This window comes from Geospiza fortis, unplaced genomic scaffold (assembly GCF_000277835.1).
Source record: "Geospiza fortis unplaced genomic scaffold, GeoFor_1.0 scaffold1425, whole genome shotgun sequence".
Taxonomy (NCBI): domain Eukaryota; kingdom Metazoa; phylum Chordata; class Aves; order Passeriformes; family Thraupidae; genus Geospiza; species Geospiza fortis.
The window spans coordinates 12,422-30,262 of record NW_005054623.1 but is presented as its reverse complement, the minus strand read 5'-3'; the positions used below and the strand labels follow the sequence as shown (position 1 = coordinate 30,262).

General features: G+C 40.2%; 1 protein-coding gene across 1 annotated transcript in view; it reads left to right on the top strand.

The window, feature by feature from the left end:
- METTL14 (methyltransferase like 14) overlaps positions 1-17,841 on the top strand; it is a 28,856-nt gene continuing 11,015 nt past the window's right edge. Inside the window, exons 1-5 of the mRNA XM_031064745.1 lie at positions 1-44; positions 11,791-11,904; positions 13,091-13,178; positions 17,266-17,346; positions 17,719-17,806. Of these exons, the coding sequence (XP_030920605.1) occupies positions 1-44; positions 11,791-11,904; positions 13,091-13,178; positions 17,266-17,346; positions 17,719-17,806 (415 nt within the window). The remainder of the gene's footprint in view (positions 45-11,790; positions 11,905-13,090; positions 13,179-17,265; positions 17,347-17,718; positions 17,807-17,841) is intronic.

Below are 17,841 nucleotides of genomic sequence, written 5' to 3'. Positions count from 1 at the left end.
ATGGCTGTCAGTCAGATGGCTTCTTTGTCTCACATCGTTTGGTGGTTAGTTTGGGTTAGTTACTATGTTTTACTTTACTGCTGGTTTTAATCTACGCCTTTCATTCTTGAGGTCCAATTCCGCCTCATGGAGCACGTACGCTTTATTCAGCAATTTGTAATGTGGGTCCGTTGATTCACCTCTCCATAAGGTCCCTTTTCCTCTCTAATTTTTTTGTCTGGGAAGTGTTAATCTGGTTCTTGAGTGAGCACGTGAGTATTTCCACTACCTTTTGTTGAGACAAAAGTCTAAAAGAAAGAGAGTGATTTTGCTTTCCATGCAGAATGCCACATATATCCAGTGAACTGTGCCCTTCCTTTAGCGACCTCCAAACGGTTCAAAAGGTGTAAAATGCAACTTTATCAGTTTAAACTTTTGTTTATAAGAACAAAAAAGCTCCAATGCTAAGGAAAGCAGGTAACGTAGTGTTTGGGATTGCCTGCATTCATCTTAGTTCTGCTTATCTGTGGTTAATTCTTTATGGCAGCATTACAGTTTGTATTTTAATCACTCACAAAGTTAAAGCATACTCTGCTGGGGTTTCTACAGCAACGTGAAAACTATGCTATCACAGTGTCTGTTGCACTTCTTTGTGGACAGAAATGTACAGATTGTTCTTTCTTGCTGAGATTTCTTCTGAGGATATGGATATGCATTATTTAAAAAAACATCAGGACTGGCAGGAATTTAATTTGTTTTCAAAGTATTTGACTATATACAAGATATTAGCCTGAAAGCAACTCATTATGGCCATTTTTAAATTGTCTGAAATTCTGTTTCTGTCATGACAAGTTGCTTGCTTTTATCCTTTGGGAAGGACCAGTTAAAAGCATACTCAGCCTAGCTGGTTAAGGTTTCCTGCATCGCCTAGTAAACACTTTTTGGCATCAAGTAACAATATTTCATTTTCCCTGACCTAAGCTCTTTTTCCAACCCCTCTGTAGCCTGGAAGAAAAAGGGTTCTCCTGATCAGCACAGGGGGAAGAGAACAAATGAGTATGATGAGTTTTGCAAAGTGCTTCAGGCAAAGCTCTGAGCCTGGCACTTAACTCGTGTATTCTGATTGCATTCGCCTCCCCAAGGTGTGTGGGCTGTGCAGTGAACCTTCTTTACCTATTTGGGTTGAGGTATTTGTGCTTGAGCTTGCAAAATGTTACTCAGCAGGAGATGGGGGAAAAGAGGGTAGGCTCCTCAGGCTAAAAGGTTTGGAAGTAACTACAATTCCAAAAAAGCATCAAGAAACAAAAAAGCAGTGTCATAATGATTCACTCCCAAGACAGGGTTCATGTTTAATGGAAGGATCCACATGTACAGATTGACTCTTGAAGATTTTAATTTTTATCATGATTGTTCTTTTTGATGTGGCCTTATACGGAGAAGGAGCCTTCATTTGTTTTAGAAACTATAAACGAGCTTTCCCTATGATATGAGATCTGTTAATGCTACAGGAAATAAAGCTTTTGTTACAATTTACAAATTAGGGACTCTGTCTGGTGTCCATTCAAGACATTGACAGTAAACTTACTGTAAAGAGGAGGGGCACTCTTCTAAGGAATCCTGGAGCTGATGGAGGGTTTTTTGCAGGCTATATGCTTTGCACTTTGCTTGCAGCTTCTGTCTTGGCTTGAACATTTCTGAGTGTCTCCCCCATATGGTTTCTCTGGTATCTGAACAGTCTGAGCACATGCACAGTTTGTCCTGCAGCTCTGGCACTTACAGGTGCCACGCAGAGAATCACTGTGATCTGCTTGACTGCTTTTATCACACTCAGAGGAAGCTCATTATCTCTGTGAATTCTGCCTCTGTCACATGCAGTCACAATCACTCAAAAGTTATTGGAAAGAGCGAAGACAAAGCAAGAGTTACATTTATAGACTGTGGTCTGGAGAATCTTGATTCTTTTGGACTTAAAATGGACTCTCACAGTTAAAATAACAGTAAAAAACTGCACTAAGCTTTAACGGTGGACTTTACCTTCACATATTTAGAAACAAGAAACAGAGGGTTATTACTCTGATACAGCTTTAGAAAGATTCCAGATATGAAATACTCTTAGTGAATTTAGCCACCTTAAAAAGTGTTCTCTCTACTGTACAAAACTATTGAAAACTCAGTCACAAATTGAACTGCTTTTGAAAAAGGAAATGCAAATGAATAAGGAATTGCAAATGAAAAGGAAATAAAAAATATGTTTTCTTAGTTAGGAAAATAAGCAAGTAGTACTTTGGAAACCTCAAAATCAATCTGGGTGTTACATATAGCCTGGATTCTGAAACTACAGCATCCAGCTTTTTAGGAAAAAAAGGCAAAAAATGCTGAAAAATCACAAATCTGTGGCAACTGCAAGTTAAACTCCTGCTGCAGCACTGGGGGATTTCAAGTCAGTAATCTGTGTTCAACAAAGCCTGTATTTATATAGGAAAGCAAAGGCTTGTTATGGTCTTTTGGGATTGGTAGGGAAAATAATCCATTACGATGACATTACAGAGGGTGAACTGGCTCCAGGTGAAGCCCATTCCCGATTTTGCAAAATGGTTCCAATACTTAGTCTCGGTTGTTTTGACAACAGTCCTGTAGACCAACACTCATGACCAAAGCTGGGGAATCTGCGCTGGCAACTTCCAAGACAGCAGTTGGAAATCATCTGCCAGAATAGGTTTTAGTTTCTGTACAATTCCACAGGGTTAGTTGCTTTTTTTCTCTACTGATTTTTGATAGCCCCAACACCGAAGTGTTGATAAAACAAATAATAATAAATAATTCATAGTTATGAATGGATCTGACCACTTCAACATCCCCTGCTCTCCTCATATTTCTGTGCATAGATTCCTTAGGTTACCCAAGAAATGGAAATAATGGAAATACTCACATAATACAGATCAGTGTGGGTTATTCATAATATGCAAGGCTTTAAAGGAAACTTACTCAAGAGCTTCCTTCATCCTAATAGCTTTCTAAAAGCACTTGATAGTTCTTCCCTGTGGCTGGCTCTGATTTTGCATCGTGTGAGGATACAGGTTATTAGAGGACTAATTTTCAATGAGTGGTTCATGTGAATAGGTGAAAATATCTGATGTGTGGGTTAACTGTGCAAAAATAGTAGTCCTGCATTTCAAAACATTTAATACCCGGCATTTAAAATTCCGCTGGAGAATCAGTCTAATTCTGCTGCCATTTGAATCAATAGGAAAATTCACTGATTAGCCTCTTCCTGTGTTCAGTAAAGCTGCTTACCTTTATTTTTGAGTCACTCATGCAGTGTGCTGTCAGCAGAGATTTTAGAAAAGCTGAGCACTTCCAGCTGTTGATGGAATTCAGTTAAAATACTGGTGACAAGTAAAGGCCTGACTCAGTCCTGTCTCACTGCCACTGATAGCCCTATCCAAGGTATTCTGTGCTGCATTCCCTCCTGCCCATATTAGCATCAAGCAGCAGCACAGATGGGACAGCTCAGACCAAGGGCTGACTTCAGGCAATGAGCTATGTGAAAAATTCCCCCAGGAAAAAAGTACAAAGCAGAGAAAATGTAGTCAAACAGCCAGGCACAACAATAAAATTATTTCCTTACTGTCTAGCTAATAATTTTGTGCGCTTTTTTTTCATGTAATTAACTAGGCTGGGGCAAATAGATCAAGTGCTGGAATAAATGGAAAAACTTGCACACATGACCTAGTGGGCACGGGGTGAGATCAAACACCAGGCTGAAGTCAGGACTAGGAGAGGAAGCAAGGCTTCTCACAAAGGAGACTTCCATGCGCAAAATGAGCCATGGAACGGGCGCCCAAATGAGTCAACATTTTTAGGATGTAAGTCAGCGCTCTTATAAAATAATTTTATTCATTAGTGTCATTCTTTTTAACTACATGGGCAGCAGAAATTTGAAATGCTGCCAAGTCTGACTCAAAATTAATTTGGGTTTGTGCTTATGTGGAAGAGAATAGGCCTTTTGTCCATAATTCCATATAAGCTCCATAGGATGACCCTGCATTGCACAGGATGTAGCTGAACAGCCGATAATTGATGAGGTTTCCATTAACACATAACACAGTGGGCACAGTAATGAGATCACAGGAAAAGCTTTTTTAAAGTGTTAAGTACTTTCTTATACAAGGGGCTGAGTTCATATTATAAGGGAATAAGGAACCTGTTTTCCTGGAACAAGGCAATAAGAAACTTGATTTCCTGGAGGACTTCAATACATAGGTGTCTATGTGCTCAACACTGGGTTCCACAGACACGATGATGTAACTGCAGTTAAAACAGAAAGGTTTAAAAGTGGGGACCAGTTTCTGTTGCATGTGTAAAGCAGGTGACAGGAGTACCAGGTGGAATACCTTGGAGCACTGCAGACAGGATGTGTCCGTGGTGTTGCTACTGTTTCAGCAACACCCAGGAACGTGCAACTGGCACAGCATATGGGCCTGTTCATGCACTCCCAGTGCTGTGGGGTTTGAGCCTTGTTTGATATTGCTTCCCTGAGCAACCTCCAAGCACTCCTTCTGCTCCTCTCACACAAGGAGCGTTCAGCAGATCCCAAGTGTGCGGTGCCATGTGGCAGAGTGGGGAATGAGACTGGAGTGTGAGAGCAGGAGAGCCCCAGCCTGTCTGTAGAAATACAGCGGAGGTGCTGCTTTAGCTCCTGATGCTCAATATGGGAAGTAAAGGCAGCATCCCATATGTTGCAGTCTGTTAACTGGGTGAAAGGGGAGGCTGTGTAGCCAGCCTATAAATAAGTATATTTAAAGAGGCAAGAATATGCCAAGGAGGATATTTTTAAGAAATGGTATAGAAAATCACATTTGTTAACAAACAAGCTTAGTGGAGTTTTGCTAAGAAATGGAACTTCAGTTCCAAACTGGACTACCCTGAGTCTCTGTGGGATCTGGTGAGTGAGTCAGTCTTTTAAGGGACACAAAATGTGAAAAAAAAAAGATAAATTCATCATAAAACATACATTTGGACTCTTTTTCATATGGAAGGTGGCCTTGCAAATGAGTCAACATTAGGTAAGCCTGCCACAGAGCAGGATTAAGTCTTATTTATACAAAACATCCCCTGTCATTGAGGACAAGTGGTTCACAGAGCTGAGATATATGACCTTCTACAATTTCCTCTGACATTCATGTGTAGAAGGTTCCCTGAGGTAAACAGTGCTTTAGAAATGTACTTGTTTAAATAAGATCTTCTCTCACAAACAATCCAGGTAGTTCCCTCCAATGATTTATGTCTCGAATGGTAGCATTTGTCTTCTCTTTGCTCAGAGAGAAATTTCTCAAAACATTTCTTAATAATACCTGTTTCAGAATTCTGCATTTCATTATTGTGAAGTGTAAGTGCAGTGAAAATCCCAAACCACAGAAAGTGAGGCAGGCAGGGTTAGTTTGTGTTTTTGTCTTTCACCTCACCCAAGTCCCACCTTCCCATTAGCAGCAGTGCAATGAGTCATTTGTGCTATTTGCTACACTACCTCCAACAGCAACACACACAGAGTCTGTAAAGACTTTTTTTCTGCAGACTTTCAGAGGGATGCAGGAATTGATTTAGTGCTGAGCTATATATATGCAATGATCCTTGGTCAACGTTAGCCAAATTTAATCCTATCTATTTTATATAAATTTGTTTTCTGAGAAAGACGGAGGCTTCATTCTCTCTTCATTCTCTTCTCTCATAATAGTTTTGGATAAGAATATTATTTTTTCAAAGGAACATATATTCTCATACTTACTGAAGGGAAAGCCAAAAAAATAGTTTATACTTACTTGACTCAGGGAGACTGGGATCTATTGGTTTGTATTGAAAGCATGAGGACTAATTTCAAATTGCCTTTTGTTTTACTTGAATTATTTGAGACGTGTAACTGTTAAGGAGGGGAATATATTCATGAGTATTTATAATCCATGGTCTCTTGGCTGTATAGGTTAATAATTTCATTGAAACCAGTGAATCTTCACATGTTAGTGAGAAGATATTGTGCATTGTGAATACATGCCTTAGTTTGTCCATATTGGTACCATTCAAAAAATATAGATCCCAGTAGTTCCTAGATTCCTTTCACAATATGCAGAGCTGCAGCAATCATTTCACACTGATTGCTATAAAGTGCTGCACAAAGATATACTTGATATTTGTGCCTCCTTTCAACAATGTAGTTGAAATTTTGCAATGCAGACACATATGCTTTAAAATAAATAAGGTGGGGATCCTGTGTACAGTTTTGAGGAGTTTCTGTACCAGGTGGGATCAGTTATCTTTGCACTATTGAATTATATCTCCTGTAGTTAGATCAGCACTGGCATTGTGCAGACCTGTGACAGACACTGGCACTTAGACTGCCTTCATTCCCACAGAATGGGACGGGTGACAGATGACAAGGGTGCAAAGCAAGAAAGTTCCACTGCTGGAACTACTGGCAAAACAAAGAGCTTTCTTATAATCATCATTATTGGCTAAACCCTCCCTTATTCATCTTCACTTCTGACTTTCTTATCTCCTCAGATCCCTCTTGTCCTATTATTGTGATTTCCCCATTGCTATTTCCTTATTAGTCTAATGGCTCTGTGGAATTACACGTTCCAACTTACTGGTTTCATACTTAGCCATCTTGGCTGACGTAATGATATGTCAAGTAAAAGGAAAAATTAAAATTAAGCCCATTGGATTATGAAGAACACAATTTTTTCTATAGGTACAGCTATACAAAACATAGATAGTGACTTCTGCTTTCATATTGATCTGCTTAGCACTCCATTTATTTTTTGAATAAGCACTGTATTACACTACACTCTACTTATTTTACTTTAAACCTTTCAACATTGTTGTTTTACACAATACCTCCTGATGGTAAATCATGAAATTCTACCAGACCAAATGTCCAGTTGCCTGAAGTAGAAGTACTGCTAACTTTATAAATTGTAAAATTTCAAACCTCTCCTTGCTTTATTATGATTATTACTCTGTTTTGAAACCAGGTCTCAGAATGTGGCTATTAGTTTCAGCAGAGCCTTTATTTAGCCCTTAGAAATCAAGTAAGTAACTTGTGCTGGGAGCTGTAGGAGGTGAACTTGCAATTTGAGTCATAGGCTCATAGAACACCATATTGGAAAGGACCTCAAGGACCATCTGACCCAAACTTTCTTGGCAAAAGCACAACCTAGACAGGATGGTTCAGCACTCTTAAAAGTGTCCAACGTTGGGGAATCCACACTTCCCTGGGGAAAATACTTCAATGATGTGTAGTCCATGTGTCCTCTTTTTTTCTGTATATGTGGGCTTTTCTTCCTGAATTTCTCTCTGAATTTCCAAGGATCCAGGAAAAGTGAAAAACTCCTTTCTCTAAGATTTCACTACAAGCCATATTCTGGAGTAACAAGAAGATAAACAATAAATTCAGGGCCATATTTAAAAATATTTAAAATATTTTGTACAAATAACACGCTGATGGAAAATACCCCATTTAGTTAGCTGTGGAGGTAACCAGGAGACACTAAATAATACTGAAAACTAAAGTACTGAGTACGTCAGGCAATACATAAAGATGAATTTTCTGGAATACAGAGACATCAGACATAGGAGGTTTTCAGTGTACCAAGCTGCCATATCCTGTCACATTCTGTACAGTATCATTCAGTCTCCTTTACTGCCAGTCAGCACAAACAAAGCAGCTGAGACAGAGCATGTGTACAAGTACCCCAACTAAACATAAAATGAATGGGCTTGTTTTGCAAGCATGAGGGGACACAGGGTATGGCTGGAAGATAAAACGGGCAGTGTAATTTTAATGCATTCTGTGAAAAACATAGGGAAAGCAGGGAAGTGATACATAATATTTTCTGATCTTGGTGCTTGTAGAGTTAAGTCTGTAAGTCAGTGAACACTGAGATATAGAGAAATATGGTTCTCTGTTATTCAAAGCATTACCAATTCCCACTTTAGTGCTTTGGTTTGTAACAGTAAAGCCAGGAGACAGAGATGTCATGTCATTAGATCTGTACTGCCCTTGAGTGGATCAAATTCAGCTCAGCGGTAGAACAAATAATAACACTGAATCGTATAATTACTAGATATTTACTCCTGCCTCACTAAGGGGTCAGTGTCTAAGTGAAAAGGAGTCAATACAAGGCTAGATGCAATGCAACATAAAGCTGCACTCCACCCTCTCTTCACCCGCTGTATTTTAAGGCATACACACAGACATTTCTGTTGAAAAGCATTCTCTGAATGTGGTGAGCAGCCTGTTGCCCGGTCTCCAAATGAAGTGAGACTTGAGGGAAGAAATGTAAAAAGGCCAAGTCTTATCTTTTGCAATACAAATTAACAACTGAATTTGTAGATTAGAATAAACTAGATCAGACTGTTATATGGTCCAGCTGCCTGAGTACCTCAGGGCAGACCAAAGGTTAAAGGCTTTTGTTAAGGACATTGTCCAAACACCTCTAAAACACCGACAGGTTGCCTGGGGCATTGATCCCCTCTCCAGGGAGCCTGCTCAGTGTTTGACCACCCTCTCCTAAAGAAATGCTTCCTAAAGTCAAGTCTGAATAGCTGTAAACAGGATATCTTGAATTAAGAATATAGACTATAATTTTGGTAGTTTGTGACATTTCTAGAACAAAACATATTAATCAGAATAATTTTTAAAAGCAGAAATTATTACTATTCCTAGCAGTTAAGCAAATCAGTGCAAGGTCTTAAAACCCTCTCTTCACCCATCCACATTTTTCAGGTAAAGTTCTGTTCAAAATGCTTCTCTAATTCTGCTCCAATCCTGCTGGTTTTCTTTCAGCAATGTTGGATACTGCTTGTGAGGAGGCCAGAAAAATGTTTAGTTCAGGCCATTAAATAAGTTTCTTCCATGTAGGGGACTTAGAAATAGTTTATCATTTTTTAAACTTTTGTGTGCAAGTCACTTATTCTTGCTGACAAAGTAGAATGAAATATGGTGCCACTCAAAAGCAAAGGAGTTACAGAATCTCTGAAAATTCCTGTCAATGATCACATCCAGGTATGATCACTTGGTGCAGGGGCAGCAGCTCCAATATCAAGGCTCTGTGTCCATCACAAAGGACATGTCCGAGGCTGGATCAAGTGGCAGTGCAACTTGATCTAGATGAAGTGTGAAATCGCAGCACATGCTGGGCAAATTATCCCCAGCCAGCAGCAGGGTGTTTATGGAGGCTCTGTTTTGGCTGGATGCTTGTGGGCTTACTAAGGACAGGCAGTGCTCTCCTGATAGACACTCTGCTGCTACTCAGGTCCTTCCAATCGATTTTTAGACTAAATTGGAGCTGCTACAGTGAGCTTGTGCAGACTCGTGGGTGTGGTGTTTTTGCAGTAGGCTCATTAATTGGGATTTGCCTTCTCGTGGGGACACAGGCTAAGGCAGGGGTACAAAATCAAGAGCAGCCGTGGTCACTGGGTGTTGGGATAGTGTCACTTGTTCAAAATAGGCTCCAATATTGAGGTAACAATTTATAAAGACATTGCTAAAGAGATAGATCTAGGTACTTCATTGAAAGCATGGGGGAAAGGGACATTAAATAAGAGCGTGATGTTAGTCTATGCTAATATCTTTTTTCTGTTATAAAAGGTTCTTATATTTTATGTTTTTCTAGTCATCCTTTTTGAGTTGAGACCAACTTTCTCATTTCGTCTATTTGATCCATTTGGTGCTTTTAGTTTATTAATTTATTTAGCATCTAATAGGGCACAATGTGATGTGAAGAACAATTAAAATGAGAGAACGGTGCTAAATCAAGCCGTTTGTGACTAATGCTCTGTAACTTTTACAATAGTTTCTACTGACACAAAATAAGTAGCAGTTTTTTGCTAAATGCACTAGTCTAGACTTGAATATGTCAGTGTAACACAATTCCCAAATGGGTGAGAATTTGTGTCATTATTTGTTAGTGTTTTATAAATACTTTGTAATGCTGTAAGTGGTAAAGCAAAGTGGCAGAGAACATCTGCTTATTGCACAGCCACCTGACACTGGAAGTAGATACAGTAGGCTGGAGGACAGTCTTTGAATTGAAACTTATTGCAACAATAGAAAGAACTAAAAAGATTAAATGCGTGTCAGAAAAGAGAAGTGAAAAGTAATGTACTCAGGGATAATCAGCTAAATAAAAATAGGATGTGGAAACAATTGGCTTCATAAATATGAAGGAAAAAGTCTGGATAATGGATCAGAGTTGATAGCAGTTCCACAAACTCCTTAGTCACCATTAGACCAGTGAGAATTCTGTCTGATACTTACTTTAACTGACGAAGCATGCACAGAGAAGCAGAAAGGCATGGAGCATTCTGCAAAAATACAACTTTTTTGTTTTGAAAGAGTGCATGTATACAGGAGAACATCTTCATAGCCATTAATGTTTGTAAAGATCAGCTCATCTTAGCAACCAGTTCTAAAAATGGAGTGCAGGCTCCCACAAACCTCATCAGATCACATCCAGGAGGAAGTGATTTTGTTACTGTGCAGAGGCTTCTACTGTATTCATTACAGCCAACAATATCAAAGCAGTGCTCAGTAGTACAAGACAGCTACTGAGCATTTCTTTCCCCATAACATTTCCATGGATAGGACAGTATAACTAGTAATGTATTCCCTAAGGAAATAAAAAAACCCCAACTTTTGGTATTGTAGGGCTTTGGATCAAATAGATGAAATTTCAAAAGCTCTCTCATCTTTCTAGGATATTGTATCACTGAGAAATGTGATAGCTGCAAATGGTTTCTTTTTGTATTAGTCTGGACTTCTTTCATTTCCTTCTCTTCATGCATCTTTCTCAGTTTTCAGTGTGACCTTGTGACCTGCATAATGTCATTGTCATGTACACAATATAAAAAAAGAATATTCACACATTCAAGAAAAGGAGAATAACATCTTGTATCAGTAAAGTGTGTCATTATCTGGCACTCAGAAACCAGCAGAGGAACAGCATGCTGTGTGTAGCAGTGACCTGAGTGTCACTTGTCAGCTCTTGCTGCCCACATCGCTGGGTCTGGCAATTAGGGGAAGAACTGGTCTGTGTCAGGAGAGCAAACATCAGCATTAATTATAACTGTGGGATAATTTGTAATGTTTCTTTATTCTTTTGTTAAGTTTCCTTTTGTGAGACGGTGGGGACTGACATTTATTGCAGGCCTTTATTTCTTTCCATCTTTATTCTTCACTGCATTCTGAATAGTTCTCAGAAAGCATGAAATATGGATTAGATACATTCCCAGACAGATAGTACGAGGTGAGGGGAGACAGGAGGAAGCGGGAAAGACACCGAAAATCAGATGAAAAGTTTCAAAGATTCTCTTCCTCATAGCGGAAGTTTCTAAAGGATCAGAAGATTAAGCAAAACATGAAGGTTAACCTACGAATAACCACTCTGGATACTGGAATTAGATATAAAGGATGTACTTTAGAAAAACGGACCAGGTGCTGAAGTGGTCACAGATGTGACACGGCCTGAGCCGGGTGTCGCCTCAGAGGTGGTCCATGCCCTGCGGCGCCTGAGTGAACGTGAACCTGACATCTACACCTGACCATCGCCGGCATCCCTCGGGAACGGGCGGTGCGCTGGCGCCGGGATTTCCCTGCGGATCTGTGCCCTGCAGTGCCTGAGTGAACGTGAACCTGACATCTACACCTGAACATCGCCGGCATCCCTCGGGAACGGGCGGTGCGCTGGCGCCGGGATTTCCCTGCGGATCTGTGCCCTGCAGTGCCTGAGTGAACGTGAACCTGACATCTTGGAGTGACTTTGTGTTTGCCGCTGTGCAGCTGGGGGCCGAGAACGCGGACAGCATCGGTGCCGTGCTCAACAGCAAGGATGAGCAGCGGGAGATCGCGGAAACCAGGGAGACCTGCAGGTCGGTATGGGAGGGCGGTGGCTGTGCGGAACTGGGGGCTCCATAGGAGAACAGGCCCGGCAAGTGCCATGGGATCGCACTCGGTAAAAGGAAACTCAGTAATTAGTCAAATCAGAGCCGCGACTAAGGCGAGTGGGGTCTGGTTATTCCCTTCTAAGAGCAGGTTGGAAATGCAGGCTGACTTGTTTCTGCTGTGAAAAAGCTACTGTGTAAGAAAACTGAGATCTGAGTTTAGAATGGGCCGTCTGCTTGGGTCCCTGAGCCTTCGTGCTTCTGCTAAGCACAGTTCAGGACAGTTCAGTTTGAAAGTTCTCATGAAACTACAGATATGTCTAGGACAGAGCATCTAGTGCTTATCATCTACTGCTTATCATCTACTGCTTATCAAATCAAGTCTACTGCTTATCTTCCCCTCCAAGTTGTGTCTTCCTCCTTGATTTTTTCCCCTGCTTTTGCAACATCTGTCAGGTTAGTTTTGGCCCGTTTTGGTCCTGCACCAGATGTAATCCCAGTCCATTTTCTTGTAGTCACTAAATATCCCAATATTTTTTTCCACTTCAATTTCATTTCCTTTGATGGTATCTCCATTCCAGAGTGTTCATAAGTCCTTCTTTTCTGTTTCGGCCTTCAACAGTGAAATGAAATTTAAGGGGAATTTTGGCAAGCTTTGGTCCATGTCCCTGCACTTGTTGGCATACAGGCCTTTTCATGGCTTTTGACTTTGGCAAGGACTTTTTTTTTAAGTATCCATGCCATGTCCCTGATATCTTCCCTCCCAGGTTGTGTCTTCCTCCTTGGTTTTTTCCCCTGCTTTTGCAACATCTGTCTGAACAGGCTTAATTTTGTAAACAAACTGCTTTGGGGTAAAACAAGGTGTACCTTTTAGAACAGAAAAATGAGAAATGGAAGGGAATGAGTTTAATTCTGTAGATATACTGCATTGGTTAAAATAAGCTGTACTTTTGAGAGCAGAAAAATGAGAAAGGCAAGGGAATTACTCTTTTCAAGGGTTCTATTCTTAATAAGTTGTGCTGAACTCATACTGAGAGAGGAATAGCTTTTCATGTATGATGTTTTGAAATAGTTTCAAATTTATAACATGCAGACAAGGGATATTATCAAAGATTCCTGAACACTTTTCTTTGGAGACAGAAAATTTCTTATGAGGATTTTTGGCTCTTCATAGGGCTGCTTATGATACTTCTGCACCAAATGCAAAACGTAAATATCCAGATGAGGGAGAAGCTGATGAGGAAGAGATTGAAGAATATAAGGTAAGAAAAAGAGGAAATAGTTACTTTTCTTTGGTGTTGTGTCCCTGAGGTACTTAGAAAATTAATGTGTATATAGAAATAAATGTGATGTGTATACATCCTTTAATATGTATGTTCTACAGTGGCATCTCCCTTGATGCCTTCCACTGCAGAAGTGTAAGAGAGAGGACATAGATGCTACATTCTTCACCTCAGGTGTGCATTGAACTGTGCACTCACCAAACCCCAATGTGTGGAGGCTTAATTAGTGCTGCTCCTAGGAGGAGGCAGGCCTAGGAGTCAGTGCCCAGGGAACCAGCACTGAGCTATACCTGACTGTGGGAGGAAGCAGTAAAATACGTGTGTGTGTGCTTGGGGAAACACAGAAAGAATCTTGACTAGAATTGCATTGTGTCAAAAGAAAAGTTGTGCTGTTAGCAGCAGACACAGGCCATGGGATGAGACAAGGGAGGCTCAGAGTGTCTCCTGGCCCATCTGTGCAGTGCCAAGGAATGCAGTTCTGGATGAGTGGAAGAAACAAGGGATCCTGAGGGAATTGGAAGTAAGAGTCTTGGTTCAGGATGTTCTTTTAAGTATCCAAAATGTCCAGGAAGAGTAAGGTTAAAAAAGACAAACCAAAATGCCTCCGTGGTCATTGAAGTGTCAAACTCTTATGCCCTTCACTTTTCAAATGCTCCTCCCAAAGCTATGTGACATCTTTCTCTTCATGTGATGTTTTGGCCAAGATAAGAGACAGAAAGAGCTTAAATAAAGGCATGATAACGACACAGCTGTCTTTATGATTTGGTTTGGGATCTGGTTGCAGTGTATGTTCTCCCTTTTTTCCATGTCCTAATAACCTTGTTTCTGTGGTTAAATTAAATCAATGTCAGTGTATTTATGAAATAGTTCAGTGTCTGCTATTCTCTTGGATTAAATAGTAATTTTTTTAATACAAAGCCTTCATCATGTTACATTTCTGTACAGGTTTGTAGATCTTCCTGTGATAGTGTCTACCTTTTATCTTACTAAACCAAAAAGTTAATGTATGACAGAATGGTTTTTGATGGTTGATTTTGAAAGTCTCTCTGTGAAGGGGCAGACATTATTTTTAACATGATAAGTGTTAGTCTGTGTATCTTGTTTAGTAAAGAAATTGTCACCATGATGCAGACAGCTGTTTGAGAAGCAGTGTTTTTATTCTTGCATTAGTGATCAGTTAATATCAATTAATTTTACTTCTTCACCAAGTACATGGTAAAGAACTAAATTTTTATTACCTATAAAGTATATGTGGATAAGTTACTTGGGTTGGCAAAGTACATGAATCTTATCATTAAGATTTTCTTAATCATTGTGGAGAAGACTTACCCTGAGGTGAGCTGTAACTACTTGCAAGTGGCCAGACTTTTTCTATATCGTTGAAATGGAAGAATATTTTAATAACAATAGCTGAGACAAAATTCAGTTGAGCAGATGAACAGACTTAAGAAACTTGAAACCCCAGAGTAGAACATCTATTGTGGAGTCATCAGCTGTTTCCTGCAGGCATTGCTAATTCTCTATTGGCAAGGAGATAAGAACAGTAAAATTCCATCTGCATTTTCCTGAGCTCTCTGAGCCTACTTAAATTTAGTCTTCTAATATGAACTCTTACAAAAATCTGCATCCTTAAGGTGTCAAGCCCTATTGTATTGTGTTTAATGCAACTTAGACAAAAGCAGTAATAGACTTAACTAGAACTGTTGTGGACAAGTTTTGTAAGTTTGCCAGTTTTGTTTGGAAAATCAGAGGTATTTCTGATGTGAAGGGACTTGTGTCTATACCCCTGACTTGCAGTGTTGGGTTCTATGTGATGGGATCAGGAAAGTCTTCTGAAATTATTTAAACTTTTTGTGCCCTGGCTTCACATTTGGTGGAAGTGAGTGTACCCTCAAACCTGTGTGAGAGCAGTTTCTAAGATAAAAGGTGAAGTATTTTACTTTTCTCAGCCATGTAGGAACATCTGATGCAAAAAAAAAAAAAAAATGGCAAAAAAGCAATGTGTTTTAATTTTGGTGGGTTTTTTAATTTCTGTGTGTCTGGTTTTGGCTTTTTCATAGAATAAGTGTGAATTTATAGTGGTGATTCTTCTTAAGACTCTAGCTGATGTGAGAACAAAGGGCAGCACTGACTCCAGTCTGGCAGCTTGACTCTGGTCTTGGAGACTGGCTCTGCCTTGCCAGCCTTGGGAGATGGGTGATAGGGAAGAGATGCCCTATTGGAAAAAGGAATCATGGATATTTAAAGTCAGAAAGTTCAGTTGTGGTTTTGGAGAGCTCCTAAAATACTCCTTTCTTGTGGAATTGTAACAGTTGTCCCAGGGTTAGCTGAGCTCCCTGGTGTGTATTTGGGATTAGAGTCTGCTGCCACTGTGAGGCCCTTCTGGGAGCTGTGAGTGCTGCTCCACCTGCTGCCTTCCTCAGGTGATTTGGCTCCATTGTTTGAACCTGTCTGAGTGTCTGGTGTGTGGAGTACAAAACCACTTGTGGTTCTGTTTTGCTGTCAGCCAGCCTAATTTGAGACTGCCCCGTTCTACTTGGTTGGTGTAAGCAGAGGCCTGCAGGCTTGGGATCCTTCCATGCCATTGTTGTGGAGGCTGAAGAAAGCTTACTTGGTTGAATCATGGTTCCATATATCTCCAGTCATTTGAAACAAGCTATGTTTGAATATTGTGGGGCGCTCCTGTCTCCCTAACTCAGCAGCTCTATAGCAGATGCTTTGGAAAACACAGATAATTAATGTACAAGAACCTAGTATCTTGTGTTACTGCGGGTGTCATTCTGTCTCTGCTGTGACTGTGTCCTTTCCCTCTGAAAGTTGGTGGTGTGGGCTTTTGTTTGTGGTCACAAGACTCTTTTTAAACTGCTTACAAAGGCATAAAAGAGAGCTGGGATCACTCGGGTATCTAACGGGTACTTATCATCAAAAGGACAAGATTTAGAGAGAGATGAAAGAGGGAAACAGGTGTAACTTAGGATGGCATAAGCAGTTTTTAGTAAAATTCAAGCTTTCAGCTTTTTTTTTGACCTGAATAACACTTGCTGCTGCTTTGCTGCTTGTCTGTACATTTCTTTTCCTTGCAAACACTCTTGCTGTTTCTGATTGTAATCTTTTTTTTTATCTGGTTAGACAAGCAAAAAGACAGTGTTTCTCTAAGTTCATCACCTGAATGGGGAAGGGGAAGCTGTGACCTGTTTATCCCATCAAGCATTTCGGAAGTCAGTCCAAAGCTCCACCTTGGAAATAACAGAAGTTTACTTGAAGATTTCAACATTTAGAGGGATCAAAATTGGGAGGGACAACACTTAATTTTTTATTCTGCATTCAGACAGCTTATGTAGCATAGGGTAAATACAGCTGTGATAATATGGCAGATGTTATCAATTTAGTAGTTCTTCAGTTGTACTTCTGTGTTCTATAAATTTATATACTGGGTTGATCTAGGATCAGTGGGAAGGCAGTGATGTGAAGTGAGTCTCTCTTGAGTTTCTGTTCTCTCTGAGTTCTGTGTTGAATGTTCAGAGTATGTCAGTGTAACAGATCTCTGAGTCCCAGAAACTGTTGAATGAACAGTTATTGTCTTTCTAGATCGTTTTAATGTAAATTCTGGGGCTATAGAAGAGTAAGTTATATTTAAGGGCAGTCCAGATGCAATACTGACTTGTACCATGAGCTGTTTCTTCGAAGTGTAGACTTTGCTAAGACTGGGAAATAAGAGTTGACTGTCTGGATATAAATGCTCAGAAGTTCTGCTGCAGAATAACATCGACAAAATCTATACTTTCAGTCCAAAGAATAAAAGTTTTGTAGGACAAAAATGTAAAGCACTGTCAGGGGCTGCAATTGAAGGGGTTTTTACTTTTTTCTTCTTTCCCAGTAACACTCTCCTTGTTAGTGAGAGAGGTGCAGACCTTTTGGGGAATAGGTAATTTTTTTTCCCCACTTGAACAGTGGAGCTGGATCTGCTGTTGTACAGTCCACTTCTCCTTATGATCTGCTTCTTAAGCAAAGGACAGAAATAGCTTGATCTTGTGTGCATACTTGTAATGCCTGCTTCATTTCCAAGGATGAAGTAGAGCTGCAGCAAGATGAAGAAAACCTGCCCTATGAAGAAGAGATTTACAAAGATTCCAGTACCTTTCTTAAGGTGAGCTGCTTTTGCAATTGGAAGTGTAGTCAAAGCTGGTTTAGTTGTCTTAAACTGTTTCTGCAACGGATGGGATCTGAAATACAGCTTTAAAGGCTGAAGTAGTGGCTTGGAACTCACAGGTACAGAAGTTGCCTGTGACAGTTCTGACTATAACTGGTGTTAGCATTATTCTGAGGCACCTCACAATGGGCTGCAGGAATGGTGGGCCTGGGTTGCAACTAAAAGGATGGTCTTGACCAGGGGAAATTATAAGGGCATGTTGAAAAGATAATCTGCTCCTTTCTCATTTATCAGACTAACATGTACAATGTGTCTGTGCACATCCACTTATCTCCTGTTGCTCTCACTGAACTTCTTCCTGTTCTCCAGGGCACTCAGAGCTTAAATCCACACAACGATTACTGCCAGCACTTTGTGGATACAGGACACAGACCCCAGAACTTCATCAGAGATGTTGGTATGTCTCAGCCAGGAACTGTTTGAAGATGATTC